The 25,859-nt window shown below is 49.2% G+C and overlaps 5 protein-coding genes across 5 annotated transcripts; 3 read left to right on the top strand and 2 right to left on the bottom strand.

Moving 5' to 3' along the window:
• EDB91DRAFT_1059250 (coiled-coil protein) lies at positions 1–5,285 on the bottom strand (the record flags this gene model as incomplete). Its single annotated transcript, XM_041314227.1, has 7 exons — positions 1–693; positions 745–887; positions 951–2,088; positions 2,389–4,448; positions 4,499–4,666; positions 4,724–4,865; positions 4,989–5,285. The coding sequence occupies 7 exons, from the start codon at positions 5,283–5,285 to the stop codon at positions 1–3; spliced, it is 4,641 nt and encodes a 1,546-aa protein (XP_041173187.1).
• Positions 5,286–5,941: 656 nt separating this feature from the next.
• EDB91DRAFT_1156058 (hydantoinase) lies at positions 5,942–10,741 on the top strand. Its single transcript, XM_041319612.1, has 20 exons — positions 5,942–6,412; positions 6,468–6,639; positions 6,695–6,821; positions 6,883–6,995; positions 7,046–7,368; positions 7,438–7,543; positions 7,604–7,623; positions 7,676–7,759; positions 7,808–8,213; positions 8,267–8,883; positions 8,938–8,977; positions 9,039–9,098; positions 9,152–9,208; positions 9,261–9,278; positions 9,333–9,425; positions 9,479–9,546; positions 9,608–9,829; positions 9,885–10,056; positions 10,110–10,282; positions 10,341–10,741. The coding sequence occupies exons 1-20, from the start codon at positions 6,357–6,359 to the stop codon at positions 10,420–10,422; spliced, it is 3,009 nt and encodes a 1,002-aa protein (XP_041173186.1). The 5' UTR covers positions 5,942–6,356; the 3' UTR covers positions 10,423–10,741.
• Positions 10,742–11,911: 1,170 nt separating this feature from the next.
• Positions 11,912–16,746, bottom strand: EDB91DRAFT_1239017 (uncharacterized protein; the record flags this gene model as incomplete). Its single annotated transcript, XM_041321798.1, has 12 exons — positions 11,912–12,145; positions 12,173–12,256; positions 13,001–13,287; positions 14,065–14,165; positions 14,216–14,341; positions 14,384–14,512; positions 14,534–14,622; positions 15,254–15,660; positions 15,685–15,933; positions 15,970–16,195; positions 16,257–16,574; positions 16,627–16,746. 12 exons carry the CDS (start codon positions 16,744–16,746, stop codon positions 11,912–11,914), a joined length of 2,370 nt encoding a protein of 789 aa, XP_041173185.1.
• A 630-nt stretch (positions 16,747–17,376) lies between these two features.
• EDB91DRAFT_1085285 (uncharacterized protein) lies at positions 17,377–19,378 on the top strand (the record flags this gene model as incomplete). Its single annotated transcript, XM_041315880.1, has 10 exons — positions 17,377–17,461; positions 17,519–17,650; positions 17,707–17,762; positions 17,816–18,020; positions 18,070–18,213; positions 18,364–18,530; positions 18,580–18,741; positions 18,789–18,947; positions 19,010–19,185; positions 19,249–19,378. The coding sequence occupies 10 exons, from the start codon at positions 17,377–17,379 to the stop codon at positions 19,376–19,378; spliced, it is 1,416 nt and encodes a 471-aa protein (XP_041173184.1).
• A 6,056-nt stretch (positions 19,379–25,434) lies between these two features.
• Positions 25,435–25,717, top strand: EDB91DRAFT_1035150 (uncharacterized protein; the record flags this gene model as incomplete). Its single annotated transcript, XM_041312788.1, has 2 exons — positions 25,435–25,519; positions 25,581–25,717. Coding segments are annotated over 2 exons (222 nt in total), but the record flags the coding sequence as incomplete, so codon positions are not given.
• Positions 25,718–25,859: the final 142 nt, after the last annotated feature.

Below are 25,859 nucleotides of genomic sequence, written 5' to 3'. Positions count from 1 at the left end.
CTACCGATCACCAGCAGCGTTAGGTACAGTCTTTGTAGATCGTCGAGAGCCAAAGCGAAGCTTTCCATCGTCCCCTCGGCCCCATGAGAACAAACCGCCTATCTCATGAGAGTGTGCACTCCCCGTTCGTGATCGGAGTGACCACGCAGGAGATTCCGGCCGTACGGGAGCACTAATTTCAAGAAGGTGGTCACCATTGTGGGAGTGATGATGGTGGTGATGACGATGACCAGAATGTCCGACAGTATGACGTCCATCACAACAGGCGCGCACATTTTCCAAGCCCTCGAACCCGTCGTCCGACTGAGATTCGCCATGGAGTTCAAACTCAAGTTCGCCATCGTCTTGGCTATGACCCATTACTCGTTCGAAGGACCTCGTGGGGCTGTACGGGCTCTCGGGCGCTGCCCATCGGAGGTATTCTGCGGCTGGCGTTCCAGACCGTTTGCCTATGGACCCTCGAACAGAGAGTTGTGATCTGCTTCGAGTGCCCCGCGGCGTGGTGCTGAAGGCGCCGTTCCGGCTGCTTCGACCACTTCGTTGACTTTGGGGGCTTGTGTCCATCAGCTGACGGTGATCATCGTCTGTAAGCTCCACGCTTTGAGACATAGGGCTCATAGTGGCCGCATTTTCATTCTGACTGGTTGAGGGCGCCATCGTAGGGCTGGGACGTGCAAGCAGGTATTTCAAAGCCTAAAAAGATGTAAGTGACCACTCAAAAGTCAGAAGAAGAGACCAACGAACATTGAGCCAAATGTCATGGCGGTCCTTGGTAGGGGCGGTAATCTTCATTTCTCTCTGGGCTGTGGATATCACAACACTGTACTGGTATAAGCCAGGAGGCATGGGATTGGGGTCCAAAACAGAGCGAACGCCTTCAATGTAAGCTGTAGCCAAACAAGCCATCAATCCAATGTTAAATCAGAGAGAGAGCGCATCAATTCACTCACCACTCTTGGCACTAGACTCTGAGACGTTTGACGATCCGGGGTCAGCAGAGCTCCAATACAAAGTCTTGGTATACGGATGCACCCAGAAGAACCTCTTGTGCCTCTTCTCTCCATAGCCCTTGCCAATAGTACGCCGGGTATATTTGTACAAGAACTCGCCGATCATGGTCTGGGTAATCGCATGAATGACGGCAGGGTCTGTCGACATACTATTCCTGTTATTGTTAGGCTGCTCGAGATTCCTGCCAGGGGTATTGAGCACGCTAGGGCCGGGTGCACGATTTAAGAAGACATTGTGGTCCGAAGACATGGAAGATCGTGGCGAAAGCGCGCTTCTATCAGAAGTCAGAGACGTGCTCGACATCTCCTTCCTCTGTTGCTCGCGCACACCCCATGATGGTAAGCCAGACGGTGCAGCCGCATTTTGTGCATACGCTGCAGCATTGGCAGCAGACCGGAAGCTGCTCGTGGACGGTGGCTGTCGCAAGTTCGATTGGGGCGGGGGCATGCTCGAGCCATGTTGCCTAGGACCGTAAGATCCCCTGCCATGCACGGAGAGCATTGAACCAAAGGTCGGTGTGGTGGCACGTTGGATAAGTTCTGGAGGTGGGGGGGAGGACGGACGAGGAGGTGGCGCGTCCGATGCCGAAGACGTGGTAGCTGTTCTGCGTTCCGGGACGAAAGGGGGTGGTGGCATGGTGGCTGATGGAGGCGGCTGGCGAGGTGGTGGTGGCACGACCATCATAGGGGGACGAGTCTTGTCTATAATGGAGGGCACGGCAGAAGCGGTCCTTGAACGACGAGGTCCATCGTCAGCGCCGGAAGAAATTGCAGAATCAACTGATTGCCGATGCTCTGTGTTGGAGGTAACGGAACGAATGATACCGAAACTTGAGGTACTGAGACTAGAGTCGCGGATTGTAGAGGGAGTAGAAGCGGGCACTGGAGCGGCGGGTGCAGGGACAAACTGGAACTGTTGTACTGTTGTGCCGACTCGGAAGAGAGCTGGGGATGCAGGGAGGGAGGGTGCAGGTGTGGGAGTTGGGGTTATGGACGACACAGAGATGTCTTGGAAGCTCGTATTGACGGGGGAAGCAACGATGGTATCTGTTTGAATGGACATCTCCCTGAGCTCAGGCTTGGGTGGCTCAACGATCTTCTTGGCCACTCCGACTGCCTTGATGACTTCAACTGGTATCTGGACCTCCTTGATGACTTCCACAGGCACTTCTTTGACGACTTCAATCGGGACCTCCTTGATGATCTCAATCTCCTTGATGACCTCTACCGGAACCTCTTTGATCACTTCCACCTCCCTGATGACTTCGACAGGCACCTCGACTTCCTTGATCACTTCCACACGAATTTCCTTGATGACTTCAACGGGCACCTCCTTGATGACTTCAACGAGCACCTCCTTGATGACTTCAACGGGTACCTCTTTGATGACCTCCACTTCCCTGATGACCTCCACTTCCTTGATGACTTCGACGACATTCGGCTCCTCGACACTCTCCATACCAACACCCCTCTCCTCGTACGTAGCCGTGTCACGATAGTGCAACTCCCGACGCTGCGTCACAGACGCCATCGACGACCGCCTCGAGATCACCAACGCCTTGATACTCTCATCATCGCTCTCCGAAAAGTCGTTGTCCGTCATCGTCAACACAGAATGGAAGTCCTCCTGTGACTCCGTAGCAAGGCTGCCCCGCGCGTCATGATAGTCGTCCACATCAGTGTCCGTCTCGATACCAGTCTCCGTCGCTCCGTCGTCAATATCGGCGTCGACGTCGCTCTCTTCCTCGGACGTGAAACCACCTGGGATGGGCCGCCGGCCATTAGCTTCACCGGGGATGCCACGAAGGGTGCTGTCGCCCTCTGACGAACGAGAGAAATCAGACTGCGTGAGCGTAGTGCGCCGCCCTGGGGTCCGTGAGATGAAGACGCGGTCGGGCGACCGCATCTGGTAGAAGCTTGTGCGTGCTGCGACGGGAGAACTGGGCTCTTGCTGCACAGCTGATTCCATGTGTGCGACAGAAGGCTCCTCGTCAGTCTGGCATGATGTTTCAGAGGTAGATGTGGGGGATGCTGGAGTAGGTTCAGAGGCTTGCTCGACTTGCACACCCATGTCATTCACTGGGGAAGAGGGTGAGGGCACGATCACCGACACGTCCTCGAAGTCCGTCTGGCACGCCATTTCAGCAGTCAGTTTGGCTTCGATACCATCTTCAGTAACAGGTGTCATGCCAATGCCGAGCTCTGCAGCCAAAGCTTCAGGTGCCCCAACAAGGGACAACGGTCTGGCCTCTTGGAAAGCAGCGCCGCCACGAGAGCGTCTTGGTGGGGCTCCACCACGTCCGACGCCGCGTGGCGAGGAGCGAGTGAGCACGGAATGGCGAAGCGGGCTGGACTGGCTTGGAAGCGAGCTGTAGGAAGCAGACTTGCGTAGGACGTTGGCAAACATCGGGTCCATACCCTCAACACTTGTTCGTTTCGAAGACGCGAAAGGTGAGGAGTCATGGTTCTGCTCTTCTGGCTCGCCCTCTAAGTTATCCTCGTCGGACAGAAGATCATCAGCGAAGTCAGGGAGAGGTGGCACGGGTGGAGGAGGTGAGGCATTGTGATCGGACGTAGGACTGGGGCTTTGCGCCGCCATGCCGAGCCTGCTAACAAGGGAGGACCTTCCCCTACCTCTCCTGCCTCTGGCTCTGCCACCACCGGAACGGTATGGTGTCAGCCGGCGAGGAGGCTTGCTCTCAGTTTCATCATCCTCGTTCGTCTCATCTGCTGGAGGCTCGTTCTCGTCGTGCACATACCCTGGCGAAGACTCCAGTTTGCGCCTATACTCCATCCGCATCTCCTTCTCGCGATGTAAACTGCCCTTCAGGGTGCTGATCTGTCTCTGAGCATGTGCTAGCCGCTGCTGAAGGGCCTCGATCTCGTTATTGGGATGGTTGCTCGCATGGAATGGACGTGATGGTGACGGATCAGGGGAGATGTCTACAAGATCCTCGAACGCGTCAGGCTGGAACACAGCTAAATTGTCCATTTTTCGACGGTTATTGGTGCTGGCTGCGCTGGTGAAAACATCGTCATCCTCCGCAGCAGGAGTCGAGTACTCTCTGCCCTGGCTTGTGCCTGGAGTAAGTGGGCTTCCGTATCGTGGGCCGAGGCGGCGGCTCGCTTTCTCTACCTCCGTCTTCATCGAATCAAGTGCGGATTGCAAGTCGGACTTGTCGCGCTGTAGACCCGCGGCATGCTTGCGCGCCTGTGCTACGTCTGTCTCATGCTTAGCTTTCATATCATCGAGTACAGATTGGACGCGCTGCGCTTCATTCTTTTGCTGGTCTGCAACTTCTCGTGCATTGTTGAGCAGTTTCGTGAGGCGCTTGTGCTCGCCCTCGAGGCGCACCACTGTGGACTGCGAGTCTGATAACTGGGTGCGAAATTCTTGAAGAGTGACTTCGAGGTTCCAGTTTTCCTCTTTGAACTTGTCTGTGGCAAGTGAGTCTCGTGAAGCCAGGGGAGAGTCTAAACAGACGGACCAGAGCTTTGTTCTTGTGATCGAAGCGCGGTACGTAGGGACTCGACGGTCTTTTCGAGATCGTCTTTCTCCTCCTTCATGTCTTGGATGGCCTTGTCACGTTCACCGAGGAGGCTCTGCAGCCGTCGTACTTCGGTAAGGAGTCCGCTTCCGATCTCGAATGCAAATTCTGGTAGGAAAACGGTGAGCATTGAAAGCAAAACAGGACAGAATCAGGGCAACTTACCGACGTCATCTGCGCGATGGGCAGCATTTTTAGCACGACGGGACTGGGCAGCAGAGGAAGATGAAGCTTTGGAGCGCTCGGGCTCCTCCCGAGGAAGATCATTGACTGAGATTACTGGAGATGATTGCTGCGTAGGAGGACGCTAAAGATAAGTAGATTACACGTTAGCGCATGGTGTATTATGGAATTCATAGGTGAGGCGTGTGGTACATGTGGCATCACCAATAACAGGCGCTAGCCTAAAATTTTTAAATGAAGGACTTACTTTTTGACCAAAAGCACTGGATAGCTGCGCGTTTTCCGCGTCCCAGGCAGAAATGGTCTCTGCAAGTTCGCGATAGCGTTCGCGCGCGTCAGTATCAAGTTCCTCGTCTTCTGCACGTTCGGCATCAAATTCCTGGAGTTGCCTTATCTTCTCTTCGAGCTCTATCTGCTGTGCAAGAACCCGCTGACCGAGAGTTCCGGCCTGCTGTAGTTGCCTTTCCTTGCTGTCGAGGAGTAATTGGAGACGAAACTTGCGTTGGCCTGCGGAAGAAAAGGCTGGCGCAGAGAAATCTGGCATATTTGGTAGGACTTCTGCGAGACCGTCATCTGATGGACTGGCCATGCCTGCGCAGGCCGTCGACAATCAAATTAAACTGCAATGTCTTGATGGTTAGTCTCAAGAAACGCGACGCAGCCTCGCCCCAAATCAACATGCCCTAACCGAACTAAGCTCATATAAAATTGGAATATATTTCCCACGGATACTTTCGGGTTCTTTGACTAGTTCAAGTCTGTTGCTTGAATCAACGTTTAACTACTGTCAATCCAAATTTCTGGTCCACCAAAAGCTACAGCGATTGTCCTTCTTGTAGCCCCCTCTCCCTCCGCAGGTCTTCCTAAAATGAATGTAGAAGACACTGTTATGTAGCTGAAAGTTCCTCGTCGCCGTTTGCACGTCTCGATCCCTACCCTTCGTCCAACGCGGATCCTCTGCACCCTTGGCGTTCTGCCGAATTACTGACAAGGGTATGCTGCGGCTTAAGATATATTGACCTGTAATTTCATGCGCTGCGCGTGTGGAACGTTCGAGCCTCTGACAGCGATCATCCGGAGGCCTGCTGCCAGTAGTAGTTCAAACCAAGTACACCCACGATGTTACTTTTATAGATATTCACATGCGTCACCATCTATTTCTCAGACAAGGTACTAGTACTTGTATGTATTGGTGAGTCCATTATTTTTATGTCTATCTGCTTGCGTTCAGATGACCTCTACTAGTAAGGCGCACGTGTTTACGTGGTCAATTGCGCGCGGTCAGATGTGATCGCAATGATCACTCGAATCCGGTACTCTGACGGATCGCTTAGAAGTCACTGAATATCTTTATGTAGGTAGTGTCGATGACCCAGCTGTGCTGGTCACGATCACAATCTACGTCCAATAGCCCGAGCTATCGTTCAAGTAACATGACTACTTATAGCTCCTAAGGAGTGCTGAATACGAATCGAAGCTCAATTTCGCTTATCCTGCTAATTTGGTCGTGCCAAACCACCACGGATAAGGGTTCGGTCCCCATCTTGACCATCCTTATCGCAGTCGCCTAGCTTTTATCTCGTCTCGAACGATACCAGCAGTCCTAGAACCATAAATGAGTTCAGTGCAATCCATTCTGCGGTTAGGTGTTGACGTAGGAGGAACAAATACGTGCGTACCTGATTTGGACACACCTGACTCCGCGGACTCAAGAAACGTTTACCAGCGATGCAGTCCTCCTCGATCTGTCAGAGGGTTCGCGTCGAGGGCAGGTCCTCGCATCCGCAAAACACCTCACTACGGCGGACGTCACTCTGGGAATCCAAAACGCCATCGATTCCGTGCTGACACACGCCCAGAGCAAGTCAAATATCCAAGCGCTCTGCATTGGCACGACAGTGAGATTCCCTTGGCACATGCATCGCTTGTATTTCTGATTTGCCCGCATCCTAGCACTTTGTGAATGCGTTGGTGGAAAGAGATCCTCGGCGTTTGGACAGAGTTGCGGTCATTCGCCTGTGCGGCCCTTTCACGCATGGAACCCCACCATTTGTAGGCTTTCCGTACGAGCTGCGAGACCGTGAGTTGCTGCTGTGGAACATGCGATGATGTCCTGCTGTACTGACGTGCGCTTCCCTCAGTACTCGAAGGTCCCCACTTCCTGCTCTCGGGGGGCTTGCAGATTGATGGAAGTGAGATTGCTTCCGTTGTCCTTACGCAAGTCGAATCCGCCTGCGATGAAATCAAGCGCCAGGTACGGAAAACGATGATGGCCACGTTGGGTGCAACTAAGATCATCTGCAGGGCATACACGCAGTTGTCGTGTCCTCGGTGTTCGCCCCCATCGACTTCGAGATCCAACAGGAGGAAACAGTCGCAGCGATCGTGCGGAAGCGCGTCCCGGGAATGGACGTCGTATGCTCCAAGGACGTTGCCGCTATCGGGCTGCTGGAGCGCGAAAATGCGTCTATCCTGAATGCCGCATTGCTGCGATACGCGAAGAGGACGGTGATAGGGTTCGGGAAGGCTGCCCAGGCACTTGAGCTTCAGTGCCCCGTTTTCATCACGAGCAATGATGGCACCTTGCTCAGCTGCGCACAGGCAGCACGTCTTCCTATTCGAACATTGTGCGTGTTCCTCTCTAGGAGGTCTTGGTGACAAGGGTTGTCAAAAGCGCTTAATGATTTTCCTCGAAGCTCGTCCGGCCCAACGAATTCCATGCGCGGCGCAGCGTTTTTGGCCTCATTGGAGTCGGGCATCTCAAAGCAATCTGCACTGGTAGTTGACATCGGCGGCACAACGGTATGTCGCTGAGACACCCTTCAAATTCGTGGCAACAAGCTCACTGTTGTCTTTTTTCAGACAGATATTGGAATGTTGTTGTTCGTGAAGACAGCTTAGAAGTTTGTCAACCAGGCTGACGCTGCCCATTAGACCTAACGGATTCCCTCGCCAAGCCGCAGCTCATCACGAGTTCTGTGGAGTTTTGCTGAACTTCTCCATGCCACATGTCACCAGGTACGGTATTCCGGGGAATTGATACCGAATTGATTGACTGTGTTCTAGCATTGGCCTCGGCGGGGGTTCCATCATCCGGGAGGACCCGGTCACAAAGAAGGTCACTGTTGGTCCTGATTCTGTTGGCCTTCGGATCACCTCCGAATCTCTAGCGTTTGGTGGCTCTACACTGACCGCTACAGACGTGGTTGTTGCAGCAGGTCGCGCTTCAAACATTGGAGACGAAAGTCTCGTTTCCAAGATCGGCCAGTCGGTCATCGAAGGTGCTCAAAGTGCTATCAAGAAGATGCTTCAGGACTACCTTGATGTCATGAAAACGTCTTCCCAGGATGTCCCAGTCTATCTGGTCGGCGGAGGGTCCATCCTTGCTCCGGATATTCTCGCAGGCATCAGCCGGGTTCACAGATTCCCTCACTTCGAGGTTGCAAACGCCGTTGGTGCTGCCATTGCCCAGGTAATGCGGAAATGAACTTCTTCTGCTCACTGATACTCAATCTCGATCTGCAGATATCAGGCATCATTGATTCCTTCGAAGACACATCCACGACACCTATCATACAGGTTCGCGCTGATGTGGAAGCCAGGGCTATCGCTCAAGCAATTGCTTCCGGTGCGGATCCACACCGCGTCGCCATAGTAGAGAGCGAGGTCATTCCGATCGCCTATACCAGCGGACGTTGCCGTTTCTATGTCAAGGCCGCCGGAGACTGGAGCGGTGTCGCCAGCCCAAGTTGGACGGAGGTCGATGATCCGCTGCGTCTTGAAGCTTCTACCGGAGAGACCGCCTCCCGGCCACAAATGGTAGCATCCGCCGCCGCCTCTGCCGTTGTGGCGCCGGTCATGCGTAGTGCGAGTGACATTCTGGAGTATAAGCCAAGGATCGAAGGGAGAGAATGGCTCTTGTCTGAGGTTGATCTGGAGTGGATTGCAGATGGCTGCTATGTACTGGGATGCGGCGGCGGCGGGTCTCCCCTCCATAGTTTCCTGCAACTCAGAGAGCTCGTAAGGTCAGGTGAAACAGTACGAGTGATTGACTTTTCGTCAGTTCCGTCCAATGCAGTGGTTGGATGGGGTGGAGGCATGGGTAGTCCAGAAGTGTCCTCTGAAAGGCTACTTGGGAATGAGTCAGTTTTCTGCTGCGTGGATGAAAAGCGTGGTCTAATTGACATGGTCCTTAGATATCAGGAAGCTAGCGTGGAGTTGTGGTCCCTGATAGGGGTAATACGATCTTGGCTGGTCTGAACTGACCATAGTGCTCTAACAATATTTGGGCTTCTAGCTTGCGAAACCAGAAGCGCTTTGCGCACTGGAGATCGGGGGTGCAAATGGTATGATCAATGTATGTTGAATCTATTGTCTGTCAAGCGAAGGCGATTATTGACATGGCTGTAGATGATTCTGGGGTCGACGAAATACTCCGATATACCCTGCGTAGATGGGGACTTCATGGTATGTAACACCAGGCACGTGGTCCGCTGTCTAAATCGTCACCTCCATACAGGGCCGTGCATACCCCACTGTGAGCAGTATGATTCCGATCTTGAATGAATGCTCCAATTTACGATGATGAAAGTGGCACCAAACAACGACCAATGTCTACGATGTCGGCGGCAAAGGAGCCAAGATGCTCCCGAGTGTCATATCGAGTGGACATGGGAGCATCATGGTGTGTTTCCTTCTCAGGTGCTGATAAGTCGAGGTCGATTGAATTGTCTGCAGATCATGACAAAGGCCAAGCGTGACATCGACGTCGATTCCTCGTTACGAGCGGCATGTGTTGAAATGGGGTGAGTGACAAAATGTGTCATGAGTATGCGTGATGGTCATGGACGATATCGCGTGCATTAGGACCTACGTGGGACTGGCCAGTCGCCCTCTAGAGGCTGACTATGTGGATATCGCCATGATCAAGAATACGGTGTCGTTGAGCTGGCGCATTGGAAGAGCTATTGCACTTGCTCGAAAACAGTCGAGTTTGTCTCGGATTGGGACAATCATTGTTGACGCTGTAGGCGGCTCCAATTCTGCAAAAGTGTTGTTCATGGGCAAAATTACCGATGTGAGAAGGCGGTCAGTTTTATTTTATTTTGATCTCTTGTCAGGCAACAGTGCTGATCTGCTTCAGTGTCTATAAGGGTCATACGATTGGAGAAGTCGTCATCACCGCGCTGGCCGTGGATGACGACGTAGATGATGATCCTCATTGTCCCATGGAGCGCTTCACCGGCAAACTCACCATTCCATTCAAGAACGAGAACCTGTATGCAGAACATACTGCGGATGATGCAAAGACCACTGTGAGAGCATGCTCCTTTGTTTTGAAGACGGTGCTAAATGTATCATTGTGAAGATGGTCGCGACTGTTCCCGATCTAATCGCCGTACTCGATGCTCAAAATGGGTCTGCTCTCGGTACGCCTGACTACAAATACGGGTTGCGGGTTCTCGTGGTCGGAATCACCGCGGCTCCCCAGTGGACCAGTACTGAACGTGGTATTGCGCTGGGAGGGCCGGGTGGTTTTGGGTATGTACCATGGTCGTTCTCATGGAGCCATTCGTCATAATTGAAACCATGTGCATAGATTCACACATATTCCGTACAAGCCGCTGGGCAAGTACACACAGCCTCGGTCTGTGATCGAAGAGTATGCCTGCAATAGTTGACTTCTTGCAGGATCAAGCACTCGGATCTGGGGTAAAGCCCCTTAGTCATTCTGCTCCGCTTTAACGGGGCGGATGACACTTGTGCTCCCGACCCAATGTATCGAGATGTTGATAGGCAGAATGGTACTATTTATTTGTTGAAAGCATGCACAGAAGAATATTCTTCTACTCATGTAGAGGTAACAAACTTATCTTGCCTCGAAAATATATCCCAGAAGTCTCAAGAGGTCAGCGTGCTGTTCTTCGAGAACGCTGCGCATTGCACGCGTGTTGCATCCAGCGAATCGAAAATTTCCTTTTACATGCCGTAACTAGTGAGTACAATAACAGCTAAGTACAGTAAGTACTGGGTTTCCGAGGCGCCAGTTCTATAATTTGTTTTCGATGCAATCGCCCAATTGGCCGGCACTGCGCGCAGTGCTCTCACTCACCCTTCCAGCGGAATGCAGATCCGATCTCCCCCCAGTTCTAGCTCGGAACCAGCCCATTGCCTTGAAGTTTTACAGCTTTGCAACGGCGCCCGTCCTGATCCATGTATATATCAAGCAAAACAAAAAAACATTTCAGAATAAGGCTTCGGGGTGTGAAAACACATATCTCAAAAGCAATTTCACTGATTAAGTTCATAAAAATTTTGATACCATGTGAGAGGCAAGGTCAATTATCCTTATAGATGTATTTTTGAGGCTATGAAGTGTGTTGTGAATGTGGGAGATGTGTTTGTATTAAGGAGTGACAGTGTCTCAAGAACTGACGGATAACTGTATAGTCAGTTGATAGTTAGTGAGTGTTGCATACACCCAACAAAGTAATATGATGGAGAGCTCACACACCTCTGTTTGATACAGCTCAGTCCAAGGATCAGATTTCAGATTCTGAGGTTCAGGTAATCACTAAGGCAAAAAATCCAGATGTGATCCAATATGATGACAAATAGGCTTGTGACTAGCCTAGTGTATTCTACCATGCACTGTTAGATACCATGTTCAGAAGGAGAAGTGGAGGGGTCAGGGCTTGGCTTCAGCTCTTGTGCTGCACCCTTAGCCAAGTACATGCCCCAAATTTGAGATGGAGCTGATGTTGTCTGATGATAGGACAGTTGGACTGCTTTGGTCTGACTGAGGGTAGAAGGGGGAAAGGCTACTAGTGGTGGGCCAACTAGTTAGGTGGGTGGATGGAGCAGGAAAGTTGATAGGAGGTGGAAAGAATTAGAAGGGAATTTATTGGGCGGATGGGGCAAGAGGTAAAAGTCTTAGAGCACATCTGGAAAAAGCATTTTGACTCATAGCGCCACGCCAAGACTATGTAACACCTGAGAGTCTCGGTAGCTGCTGGTAGACAAACATGTAACACCATAGCCACAGTAGTCATAGGCTGGTATTCCCGAGCAATAGGTAGTCTACTCCATCAATGCAAAGTGCTATGTATAACAATGCGACTATGTGAACAATTCTCTCCGCGCGTGATGTAAAACTGGCTCTAAAATGTGCTATAAGCGCTCCATAGTGTCAAACAAGTGAAAATTAATGTAAGGATTGACATAAAACTCATCAGCGAGCTCAAGAACATCACCATTGATCCACGACACGTCTACTTTGCCCGATCTGAACCTGGGAATTAGATGACCTCCTTGCAGAAGGTCTTGAATACTGACGACTGCTGCAAAACACCGTTGGTTATGAGTTGACTGTGCAAGTCGATAGAGGTTGGTCATGGGTTCTGGCTCATGCAGAGGTCAAAACCATTCCACATAAGCCAGGGGATGAGGAAATTTGCCGTAGTGAGATGGTAATTTAAATATTGCATGTATTTGTGTGAGTGTCATATCCCATACCTCCGGATCCAGAATTCCGGATCTACTCCATTAAAGTCCGGTCCTCTGTCTTACTATTCCGCCCGACGCTCCGCCTTCATCTCCGCGCTCACCCCTAACTCCTTTTAGATTAGCTATTGCTCTGGTTACCGGTTATGTTCTTTCCGCTATGCTTATTGATCTGTCCATTCCTACTTCATTTCTGACTTCACTGCTTTGATCCGCTACACTTAGTAATAGACTTTCCACATGCTTCGTACATAGCCCTTACCTTTGCTGACTGATTTACTTACATGATACCTACAGTATATAAACCCCTGTAATACTCCAGAACTCCTCAGTTCAAATATCATCTTAGTTCTGCTCATTCCTGCAATATCCGGACTTGAGTCTCATCTCTTGTCCACCTCTGAGTCTTAGGGGTTAAACCTTAGGACTACTTCTCCGGCTCTACCTTAGGGTAGTCTAAACTCTGTTCAGTTTCTACTCTGGACTTCCGTAGTAGCCTTACTCTGTCCCAGTATAAACCTTCTGGAGTTCCACCAAACTTCACCGACACTAAGTCCTCCGGAACTCCCCAGACTTCCGTCGGACTTCCCCTCTGTTCCCCGGAAATTAAAGGGCATGTACTTGGGTAAGGGGTGCAGCACACGAGCTGAAGCCGAAGCCCTTTGAGTAACCTCTCCCTTGAGCACGACCTTAACAGTGAGCCATAACCCTGCATTGGCGTTAGCATCATGCCTTGAGTATGATTGCAAGACATACCATCAAACCTGTACCGCTCTCCCATAACTGGCGGTCTTCAATGATGAATGCAACATCAAAATGTGATGGTGACAGCGGCTTGTGACGGTTGCGATTGGGGATAGCAGGATGAGCTCGAATCCTATTCAGCCGCTTGACATCGCTGATGTGATTTCGCCAAGGGAGAAGAAGTAGAACAGATTTAAACACATCAAACCGATCATACTGGCTGGGAGAGATGGATGAATGAGGAAAGTGGTGAGTGAGGAATGTTTGCAGGGCAGGTATGAAGTTGATGGCACCGAAAGCTGTTTGCAGATGAGATGTGGAGATGTTGAGGAAAGGGCATGTTTTGGCAACCTGTCATATACCAGATCCGACTGCTCCGATACTGATATCCACCCCGCTTTCCGACCCCCTCCACCCCATCCATCCTCCACTCTGCTCTATCACAAAACCCGCATTCCGCCCTACGCTTCCGCTCAACCACTCAACTGGCCCCCATCCATAAACCTCTCCATTCAACTGGATCCCTTTCCCCTTTTAGACATATACTTTCCCCTTCGGTACATAGACTCTTACTTCTGGATCACCGGTAATTCCTATTACCGCCCGATCGCTGATCCGACGCGTACATATTGATATCCGCTCCGACTTATGTCTTCGCCTATGTAAAGTACTTACAAACTATATCCTTGGTACATAGCTTTACTACATAGTTATCCTGGTCACTGCCTCATACATAGAAATATATAACATATCATGTACTTAGATATTTTCCCTTAGTCTTAATATTACTTGTCTTCTCGCAATTACATCTTGTGAGAATTCTCAGTAGGACCTTGCCCCCTCTGGACACAAGTCTCAACTTGTTGTCACCTCTGACCCTCTGATCCCCTGCTCCGACTTAGAGCCGTGCTCTAAGTCTTTTCCATATACTCCACCCCTATCCAATATTCTCCCTTGTCCCTCTGCATCATCCCCCGCCTTCTCCGCTCCACTCCTAGTCAGCCCGCCGCTAGCAGCTCTTACTTCCCGACCCTCAAGCAGACCAAAGCGGTCTATTCATCCTATTGTTGGACAACGTTGGACCCGCTCCAAATTCGGGGCATGTACTTGGCTAAGGGCGCAGTGCAAGAGCTGAAGCCAAGCCCCGACCCCTCTGCCTCTTGAGCCGGCACGGTACCTAACACAACCCAATAGCCATGCAACTTTAATAGACCTGATGGAATGAACTGGGATGGCAATACATCCAGAGTGTGACAGTGCATCACACTATCTGAATCTGCAAACTCCTGTTCCTTGTCCTCATCCTCCTCATCCTCAAGTGTGTCTAAGTCATAGTCAGCAAGAGGTTTTTGGCTTTGGGTGGCAACCCAATCAAGGTAGATACAGTGTCAAAACACAGCTTCTTGAAGTTCGAGCCAGTGTGTCATCTGTGCAATATAATCAACCTTGCTGCTCGCCTGGTAAGCATCCTTCGCATAGTCAATGTGCAAGCATTCAGGGCTCTCCAAGTTGAAACCGTCAGCACTTCCCAAAGATCAGATGGACTGCACATAGTAGCACATTGAATGAACCTTTGGTATGTTGAAGTGCTTGCAAAGGCTGAGCTCAATGAAGACGGTCTTGTTCGCATGAAACTGTTAAGGTCGTGCTCAAGGGAGAGGTTACTCAAAGGGCTTTGGCTTCAGCTCGTGCGCTGCACCCCTTACCCAAGTACGTGCCCTTTAATTTCTGGGGGACAGAGGGGAAGTCCGACGGAAGTCCGGGGAGTTCCGGAGGACTTAGTGTCGGTGGAGTTCGGCGGAACTCTGGAAGGTTTATGCGGGGACGGAGTAAGGCTACTACGGAAGTCTGGAGTAGAAATAGAACAGAGTTTTGACTACCCTAAGGTAGAGCCGGAGAAGTAGTCCTAAGGTTTAACCCCTAAGACTCAGAGGTGGACAAGAGATGAGACTCAAGTCCGGATATTGCAGGAATGAGCAGAACTAAGATGATATTTGAACTGAGGAGTTCTGGAGTATTACAGGGGTTTATATACTGTAGGTATCATGTAAGTAAATCAGTCAGCAAAGGTAAGGGCTATGTACGAAGCATGTGGAAAGTCTATTACTAAGTATAACGGATCAAAGCAGTGAAGTCGGAAATGAGGCAAGAATGGACGGATCAGTAAGCATAGCGGAATAGGACATAAAGTAAGACGGAGGACCGGACTTTTATGAAGTAGATCCGGAATTCCGAATCTGGAGGTATGGGATATGACAGAAACACATCAAGTGCTTCCTGCATTCGCGTGAGTGTTGTGTCCATGTGAGCGTGGTATTGAGCATAATAAATAAAGTCGAGAATAGCACGTGCAGCCTGGAACACATGAGGTTCAACAGCACCCGCAATGACACCCAAAACAACGTGCTGCATCTCTTTATGCTCAGTGCAAGTCCACTGTGAGACATTTGAGATGCCACATTTGAAATGACGAAGACCATGAAATTCAGACATGGCTTGAAATCGTGCATCAAACTCGGCATCAGAGATGATGGTAGCACACCAACTAACGATGTGGTCCTTGAAGACTCCCTTATGGAGCTGGTGGAGAATATCAGGAGTGATGCATGTGAAAATATCGGTGTAGGGGAGATATGCCCAGAATGGATAATGAATCGCCCGCAGACCGTGATCTTCAAAAAGGTGAGGGTCTTCACCATTTTGATGTCGTTTGAGAGTTGCTCTGGTCTCAGTGACATTGCGGAGAGGTGAGTCAATGTGGTCTCCTCGTTGTTTTGTTCCCACAACACAACGAGGGCAGTGGTTTTCTTTGCAACATGCAATAAGGCACTGCTCGGGGTGATCTGCAATATATGCCACAAGGATCGGAAAAATGTGACAGATGTTCCTATCAGCGCAGATCATCTTGATGCCACGATGACCCGCATCAAGGAGTGGTTCCATCACTAACCGCATGCAGTTGTGAAACAGTCAATAGCGACCAAGTTGCCGTCCTTCATCATCCTTAAAATGCAGCATCTTCGAGATTGGTAGGTATCCTATCAGCACTGTCGCATGCTTAGAAGGCTGACGGCGGATATGCTTCTTGATATTACCAATAGTCAGATAGATTGGCCAGGCAGCTTTATCTCCATGAAAACGGGTAAGATTTGTCTTATCAGAGGTGAGGATCACAGGCGCCACCACAGCGCCAGATGGAAGGTGTTCCTATATCATGATAAGCTGACTCCGAATTCAACCCTCGTATTCAAGGCTTCACTTGACTAACCTGCATGTTCCACCACCAGTCACCTGTCCACATCTCATCATACACCCATGTCTTCCCTTCAGGATCCATGTAGACTTTCTTGGGCAGGTATGCAAGGTAATCCTTGAATGTGGGATTACCCATCAGCTCACGCACACACTCTACAGGATCACAACACCATAGTTTGTGTTGTTTGGTGAGGAACTCCTGATTCCCATCCACTCGATCTCCAGTCAATGTCACAATATTGCACATCCAACCAGGCCCTTTTGGAAGCTTGTCAAGCTTCTTTCGGAATGTATAGTTACTTGTATAGCTGGGCCGAGTGCGATTTTTGGTCTGTGTAGCTGCGTCGTGAGACGGATGATTCGCAAACATGTGGTAGGCTTACAATGGCAAGTTTCAGGAATTTGTCAGTTGCTGTTTGGTTAACTCTCTTCGCAAGCCACTCTGCAAGGCCCCATTCTTCCTCATTGCTGAATGGTGCCCATGGATTCGCTTCAAGACCCATGTTAATTTGATCCTCCCGAATTTCTTCAAATGCTGTCTGGCCAACCCCTAAAACTTCAGCGGCAGGGTGTGGGAACACCTTGGCAAATCTTTCAGGCTCTTCTTCATCAGCTACATCTTCCACTCGAGCCTGTTTTGATTGCAGGGCTTCATCAGGCTCATACTCGGCTCATCGTTGAAATTTGTAGTCAAGATCTTCAGGTATTTCATATTCATATTCTGGGGGTGTTGCTGGACCTGATTTATGTTGCTCGTCTGGCTGTTTAGGTGCAGTGTTTTGCTGACTTGAGACCAAGAGCTCCCATTGTTGCTGACATGTTGGGGTGTTTTGAATGTGTAAGGAGACATCTTTCTGTCGGGCCAGTTCTTTGAGACAAAAATTACAGCAATGTTTTTGGGTTGTCCGCAACATTATGGAGGCTGTCCAGCAAGAGGTATGTTATTTTTGTATTTGTTTTGGTGTTGCTCTAGTAACTCAGCCTATGTGTCGGACTGAAATCCCGAATCGGCAGTCCCATCATCCAATACTGTCGGGCATTGTCGGTAGATCATAAATAGGCATGTCTGTTTTTCTCTGCGTTCTTCTGATCCCCCATCTGATCTGATCTGGTTGATCTACACAGAACTACTAATGTCTTCATCTGTGAAATCCACTGCTGCTGAGCATGCTGCTAGCTGCCGTGATTGCCGACCTACTGAGAGGGCTCAATATGTTGGTAAGTTGACCTTCTCCGATTTTTTATTGCCACTGTTGATCAAGTCGTAATTCAAAGCTGAGACTCACAAGGACAAAGAAAATCATCAATGCCAGCAGGTCGATAAAGCCCAGGAACGCCAAGAAAAGGCTTGCCAAAAGGCCAGCAAGGCTGCCGAACGTGAGGCATACCAGAAAGACAGATGTACAGGTGGGTGAATGTTTTGTCATTGTTTTACCTTGCTGATGCCATCAATGTTTCACTAGCACTCTCTGACACCCCTCCACAGGGGTCTGTTGCTCCGTCAGTTCATGACCCTGGGGTGAGCCTTTGTTTGCTTATGCACGTCAGGCTTGATCACACTTGCATATGTAGTTTACGAGTCAAAGTGTCTTGACACCGGTGAGGGAAAACTTAGTTGCACGTAAAAGTGTAGTGCCCCCTGCGCCACACAGGATTTCTATGGGGAAGACACCACGCCCCAACACTTTGACACCTGAAAAGGCTGCCGAGCTTTTGTGCCTACGTGATGCTGTTCTTGCCGAGCAAGCACATAGTCCTGTAGTTGCAATGTCTCATGGTAAGTATCTCATATCTATGTTGATTCAATGCAATTGATTTGCTTGTAGGTGTTTCCCGCCCTGCTTTGGGTCTCAACCACATTGTTACTCACTCTCCCAGCCCTACTGATGAAGATCTATTTGATGACGCTATTGCAGGACTGGCAGACTTCGAGATGGATGGTGAACCTATGGACGAAGGTAGTACCACTAGTAGGTCCCTGACACCTGGTGTTGAAGGTCTAGGCAAATGTCACCGCTGTACATCGGACAGTGACAACGATGGTGATGGGCAAGTTTGAAAGGCTGTCAAGATCCATGAAAGCAGGGGGCGACCAAAGGCTGCTGACTATGAACCCTCAGTTCGTACAATCTTCAGTGTTGCTTGGGCACTATATTGTGGCCATCTCTGCATGGAGGGAGCTATGCCTGATCGTATGCAGGAGGTCACTTGGGTGAAGTTAGCATGGAATGAGGCATGTAAGAGGTTGCAGACTTGTGTTGCTTACGATGCCGAAATCATTAAAATGGTATGTGATTTTTCTGATAGAGGATCTCTCTAAATGTGCTACTGTGTAGATCACCTCCCAAGGCTCTCACTTTCATGGCGAGGTCAAGAGTAAAGTCCAGCCATACATTGCGGACGAGTATGGGTTTGAGACAAGTACAAAGCAATTCGTGATTGATCGCAGCATTATGCTCACGCGGGAGCTCAAGAAGAATTTCGCTTTTGTTTATAAGGTAAGTAATCATCCTTTTTTGGTGTCAGTCGCTGATTGTAGTATCAGACTTGCTCTGCTGATGGTAACAAAGGATTGTATGGTTCAAAGATCATCCAGAAGGCGGTGAATACAATGTGGTTTTGTGATAAGAAAGATGAAGGTGTGCTATATCCTGAGTTCTACAAACCATTCCCAGAGGTTGGGCTCACATTGCTCTTGACTGCAGTACATTTTTTATGTGCCATGTTGAAGTTCGAGTGCTAAATTCTAATGATGTCTGTTGTTAGATTGAAAGCTGCATTGACGAGTGGAGCACCGGTGCTCAATCAAACAAGATGTTCACCGTGGATGAGTATCAGGGTGTGCTCGATGAGCATCTCAATAACCTCACAGATTTTGATGAGCATACCAAGGCTCAAGGCCTGCTTCCAAAGTTGTTGTCACATCTTCATGACAGTGGCTGGTATGTGACATGTCAAAGCTGGGGATGATATCTAATTGATTTTTTCTTACTTTCATTCATTAGCGTCCATTCAAAGGCAGACCCACTTGGTCACGACACTGGCTGCACCATGGCACGTAGCACATTTGATGCCGCCATCAAAGAGTACAATGACCATGGGGGTGTCTTTAGTGATTCCGGGGATGATGAGTAGTAGGATCATTATGTATCAATGGCTTGCCATTTGCTCAAGAATTTTATATGATTTTCATTTTCATCGAAAGATTATATGAAATTACTAGCAACTATGAACTGATACTGCTGACAATTGCATGTGTGACTTATGCTACTGAGTGCAATTTAGCACTACTCATGTGATGTGGCTACTTGACTCCACGGCAATTGGGTGCTATCACAAGCTATATTGCATCAACACAGTGCTACCAACAGTTCCAGAGAGGGGGGGGTAGCTACTTGACTACGCGCAACATAGGCGATATAGCGCTACCCTGTAGCCTCACTTTTTCCTGATGCATGGCTCTAAGTCAGAAAGTGGAGGAGTGGAGGTCACAACAAGACAAGACTTGTTGTCTGGAGATGAGTAAGGTTCTGTGGAGAATCCACACAGTAGAAACTGGTAGGGACAATGTAATATTAAGACTGAGGAATACAGACTAAGTACAGGGTATTATATGCTCTAAGTAAGATGGCAGTGATTAGTGATGTGCATGGCCTGGCTTCAGGCCATGGGCAGGGCCAAGCTGGGCCTGATTAGGCCAGGCCAAAGTCACAGCCTGGACACAGCCCAAGCCGCAGCTTTGTATGATCACATTGTCTGTTACAGACTCATCCGCAAGTCAGGTACAAATCTATCTGCTATATCTATTTCTGTCTAACCATTGCTACTCTTCCGCAAATCTAACAAATGCTTAAGACAGCAATGCAATATCAAGAACACTCAGCCGATGTCAGATGCATCACTTGTTCATCTCATTTTGGGTTGCTGTTAAGGTCGTGCTCAAGGGAAAGATTACTCAAAGGGCTTCGGCTTCAGCTCATGTGCTGTGCCCCTTACCCAAGTATGTGCCCTTTAATTTCTGAGAGGCAGAGGGGAAGTCTGATGGAATTCTGGGGAAGTCCGGAGGTCAGACGTAGGGGGAGTTCGGCGGAACTCCGGAAGGCTAGGAATGAGCAGAGCAAGACTACTACGGACAAGTCCGGAGTAGAAGTGGAACAGAGTTAGACTACCCTAAGGTGGAGCCGGAGATTTAGTCCTAAGGTTTTAACCCTAAGACTCGGAGGTAGACAAGAGATCAGACTCAAGTCCAGAGAAGCAGGAATGAGCAGAACTAAGATGATATTTGAACTGAGGAGTACTGGAGTACTACAGGAGTTTATATACTGTAGGTATCATGTAAGTAAATCAGTCAGCAAAGTAAAGGCTATGTACGAAGCATGTGGAAAGTCTATTAGTAAGTGCATAATGGATCAAAGCAGTGAAGTTGGAGATGAAGTAAAAACAGATGGATCAGTAAGCAAAGTGGAAAGGACATAACCGGTAGCCAGAGCAATAGCTATTCTAAAAGGAGATAGGGGTGAGCCTGGAGATGAAAGCAGAGCACTGGATGGAGAATAGGATGAGGGAAGTGGACTTTCGTAGGGGAGATCCGGAATTCCAGATATGGAGGTATGGGATATGACAGTTGTGCTTGCCCATAATTGGTTGGATTTGATCCTGCTCATTCTCAGATGGATCAGATTCCAACAAAGTGTGCACAATTTTGATGGACATATTGAGATAAAAGGTATCATGCCTACCGTACTAGTATGTTGCTGTCCTTTCTGTGAAAATATCATGGTCAGAACGGTCCATACAGACAGTGAAGATGAGCCATGTGTAGTACATCCAGTGTGCAAAGTTAAACCAACTGCTGCACTCCTGGAGCACTCTGAGCAGGCTGTACTCCTCTCAAACAAAGGCTATCACTGCCTTCTGTGTTGCGCAGGCTGCCAAATGTGTTGCCAATGACACCCAGCCCACTGTCCCACAACCAACATTAGCACCCAGCCTGCCCACTCCTGAAGCCACCCTTCTTGCCCCTAAAAACCTTCAAACTAGCAATCGAAGTACTACCCATGGCTCACAAAACCTTTCTGATGTTGAACTTCCTGGCAACATGTCATATACTGGATCCGGGCACCTCCAATACCACCTGTGAACATCCCCACCCCTTTTCTGACCCCCTGTTTTCCTGTCCGCTCCATCCCTCCTTCTCTGACAATGCACAAAGTACATCTCAGCAGGACTAGCCCTGCTACCTCTGCCTGACTCCACTCTGCTCCTCCGACACTACCCCTATTTCCTCCGACACCATATCCCTACCCTCCGACTCTATCTGGAGCTCCACTCCTCCGCTCCATTGGTCTGACTGATCCTACTCCTACTCCCTCCACCATCTCCGCTTTTCCGACCCACTTGGTTCCTCCAGTTTCTCTTGTATTGCCTCACCTGACTGTTAGTCTGTGTTAAGGTCGTGCTCAAGGGAGAGGTTGCTCAAAGGGCTTCGGCTTCAGCTTGTGCGCTGCGCCCCTTACCCAAGTACGTGCCCTTTAATTTCTGGGGGACAGAGGAGAAGTCTGACGGAAGTCCAGGGAGTTCTGGAGGACAAATGTCAGTGGAGTTCGGTGGAACTCTGGAAGGTTTATGCGGGGATGGAGTAAGGCTACCACAGAAGTCCAGAGTAGAAACTGAACAGAGGTTAGACTACCCTAAGGTAGAGCCGGAGAAGTAGTCCTAAGGTTTAACCCCTAAGACTCAGAGGTGGACAAGAGATGAGACTCAAGTCCGGATATTGCAGGAATGAGCAGAACTAAGATGATATTTGAACTGAGGAGTTCTGGAGTATTACAGGGGTTTATATACTGTAGGTATCATGTAAGTAAATCAGTCAGCAAAGGTAAGGGCTATGTATGAAGCATGTGGAAAGTCTATTAGTAAGTGTAATGGATCAAAGCAGTGAAGTTGGAAATGAAGTAAGAATGGACGGATCAGTAAGCATAGCGGAATAGGACATAACCGGTAACCGGAGCAATAGCTAATCTAAAAGAAGTTAGGGGTGAGTGCAGAGATGAAGGTGGAGCACTGGGTGGAATAGCAGGACAGAGAACTGGACTTAAATGGAGTAGATCTGGAATTCCGGATCCGGAGGTATTGTCATATACCTGATCCGACCACTCCCATATCAATATCTGCTCCGCTTTCTGACCCCCTCCACTCCATTCATCCTCCACTCTGCCCAATCACAAATCCGCATTCTGCCCTACGCGTCCACTCAACCGCTCGACCGGTCCCCTTCCATAATCTCTCCATTCAACTGGACCTCTTTCCCCTTTTAGGTATATGCTTTCCTTTTTGGTACATAGACCTTCACTTCTGGATCACCGGTAATTCCTATTACCACTCGATCGCTGATCCGACGCATACATATTGATATCCGCTCCGACTTATGTCTTCGCATATGTAAAGTACTTACAAACTATATCCTTGGTACATAGCTTTACTACATAGTTATCCTGATCACTGCCTCACACATAGAAGTATATAACATATCCTGTACTTAGATATTTTTCCTGAGTCTTAATATTACTTGTCTTCTCGCAGTTACATCTTGTGAGAATTCTCAGTAGGACCTTGCCTCCTCTGGACACAAGTCTCAACTTGTTGTCACCTCCGACCCTCCGACCCTCCGCTCCGACTTAGAGCCATGCTCTAAGTCTTTCCCTTATTACCCCGCCCCTATCAATATCCTCCTATCACCCCTTTTCCTATCCTCTGCATTATCCTCCGCCATCTCCGCTCCTATCAAAATATCTCCCTGGTTCCTATCCACCCTCTGCATCATTCCCCGCCTTCTCCGCTCCGCTCCTAGTCGGTCCACCGCTAGCAGCTCTTACTCCCCAACCCTCAAAGCGGACCCAAGCAGTCCACTTGTCCTACCGTTGGACAATGTCGGACCCGCTCCAAATTCGGGGCACATACTCAGCTAAGGGCGCAGTGCAAGAGCTGAAGCCAAGCCCCGACCCCTCTGCCTCTTGAGCTGGCACGGTACCTAACAGGTATGGGATATGACAGGGGAAGACTTTAGAGCACTGCTCTAAGTCAGAGTGGAAGGTTGGAGGTGACAACAAGATGAAACTTGTGTCCAGAGGAGGCAAGGTCCTACTGAGAATTCTCACAAGTAGAGACTGTGAGAAGACAAGTAATATTAAGACTGGGGTGTATCTAAGTACAGGATATGTTTTATATACTTCTAAGTAGGAGGCAGTGACTGGTTAGTCCTTGGTAGGAGGCTATGTACCAAGCATACAATTTGTAAGTAAAAACATAAGTTGGGGGGGATATTAATATGTACGTGTCAGATCAGTTAGATGAGTGGGTATAGGAAGTACCAGTGATCTGGGAAGTAAGTACTATGTGCAAATGGGGAAAGTATATACCTAAATGGGGCAAGGATATTTACAGTAGAATGGATGGTGCAGAAGGCAACCAATGAGGCGGTCGAGCGGAGCCATAGGAGCCGATGCAGGAGCTGACTGGGATGGGCAGAGGGTGGATGGGGCAGAGGTGGTAGGATAGCAGGGGAAGTAGGATGTCAGGCAGAGCGGATATTAATATTGACAGAGCGGTCGGATCAGGTATATGACACATCCGCCACATCCATTCTGTCCACATCCATTCTACCTCATTGGTACATACTCACATGTTTTTTCTTGTTACTGACTGAACACAGACATATCCTCTCACACTCCACTATTTTCCGGATAGCTTATGGCACAGTCTAGACTCACTACCTATACCAAGTGTTCCTTGAAAATACTGTACCCTATAAGCATAGAAGTTTTCAGAAAGTACTTACTTCATGTAACTTCCTCCCACTTTTCCTTCACCTTACCAGAAGATTGCTTTGACTTATACTCACTATCCATCCAACCTTTAATGAACTTCCTTCGACTTTGATTCACATCCCGTCCGATCTGCAAGTATCATCCACTCCATCCGACGAATCTGTACATTTCGCATCCTATCTGCTTCATCTGCTTTTGCAGATCTTTCATCCTGTAGGGTCACTTTAGACAGAGACTAGTATTCCCCAGTAGCAATCCCCTTTAGGGTCGAATGCGCTTGTTCTCAAGCAAGGCAGCAGGCAGCAAAGACCCAACTTTGTAGTAGTTTGATTTCTCGCTGCTGCACTTGTTGTACCCACATCGGGTATAGGGATTACCAGTGATCCAAAAGGAGGAACTATGATACCAAAAGGAGGTAGGACCAGTTGAGTGGTTCCTAGTCTAGAAGTGGACCGGTGAGGCAGTCGGGCAGACTGATACGAGAGAAACTGGAGGAACCAAGTGGGTCAGAAAAGCGGAGATGGTGGAGGGAGTAGGAATAGGATTGGGTGGACCAACAGAGCGGAGGAGCAGAGCTCCAGATAGGGTCGGATGGTAGGGATATGGTGTCGGAGGAAATAGGGGTAGTGTCGGAGGAGTGGAGTAGAGTTGGGCGGAGGTAGCAGGGGTAGTCCTGCTGAGATCCACTTTGTGCATTGTTGGAGAAGGAGGGATGGAGCGGATGGGGAAACAGGGAGTCAGACCAGCAGTGGAGATGTTCACAGGTGGTATTGGAGGTGCTCGGATCCAGTATATGACAGCAGCATGGATGGTTTCAACTCAGAAAGCCCTGAACGATTACATATCAACTACGTGTGAGATGCTTATCAGGTGAGCAGCAAAGTGGATTATATAGCACAAATGACTCACTGGCTCGAAGTTCAAGAGGCCATATTTCGCCACAGAATCTACCTTGAATGGATCACCTCACAACATGAATGCCCACTCAACTTAGATGCACTTGAGGATCATGATGAGGAGGATGAGGTTGCCAATTTGGATGGTGGGAGTCAAGATTCATTATTATCTTAGTTCATCCCTTCTGGTGTGCTTGCTTTGCATGGCTACCATGTGGCCAAGAGCTGCCATTTTTTGAATGTGTCTGTCCCTCATCTTCAAACTGCTTTTGGCGCCATCAACTTTGTACCCATCCTTCAAACATTCCTCACCCATTGCTTTCCCTGTTCATCAGTTTCTGCCAGCAAGTATGATTGGTTTGACATGTTCAAATCTGTTCTGCTTCTGCTCCCTAAACAGAATCATATCAGTGACCTCAAACAGTTCAATCGGCTTTGAGCACATCCAGCTATTCCCAACCACAACTGTCAGAAGCCAGCTTCACCTGCACACTTTGATGTGGCATTTGTTGTCGAAGATCGTGAGTTGTGGGAGATTGGTACAGGTCTTGATTGTATGTCTATCAGCTCCTGCTTCGAAGTGTTGTCCTTATTAAACACTTGCAGGCTTGTGAGTTACACAGATACATGCTATTTTTAAGTTGCCATCTCACTATGGTCACTTCAGTCACCTGCTCACATACATTGAATGGTTCCGCCCACTGCATGAGCCACAACCCATGACAAAGCTCTATCAGCTCGCACGGTCAACTTGTAACCAACATCATTTTTCAGCCATGGTCAGTGTTCAAGATCTTTTGCAAGTGGCCCATCTGATGCCCAGGTTTGGATCAAGCAAGGTGGAAGAATCGGTGATGTGCTTGAGCTTGCCAACGATTTTTATGTGAATCCTTA

The sequence above is a fragment of the Suillus paluster genome (genome assembly GCF_016628075.1).
Source record: "Suillus paluster strain FC165 chromosome Unknown EDB91scaffold_68, whole genome shotgun sequence".
Classification (NCBI taxonomy): domain Eukaryota; kingdom Fungi; phylum Basidiomycota; class Agaricomycetes; order Boletales; family Suillaceae; genus Suillus; species Suillus paluster.
The sequence above is the reverse complement of the archived record's forward strand: the minus strand, read 5'-3'. Positions and strand labels throughout refer to the sequence as shown.

Coding starts and splice junctions, on each gene's coding strand:
- EDB91DRAFT_1156058 (XM_041319612.1), top strand. CDS start 6,357: ATGAGTTCAGTGCAATCCATTCTGCGGTTAGGTGTTGACGTAGGAGGA. Junction 8,978..9,038: donor AGTTGTGGTCCCTGATAGGG/GTAATACGATCT, acceptor TTGGGCTTCTAG/CTTGCGAAACCAGAAGCGCT. Junction 9,830..9,884: donor ATTACCGATGTGAGAAGGCG/GTCAGTTTTATT, acceptor GATCTGCTTCAG/TGTCTATAAGGGTCATACGA.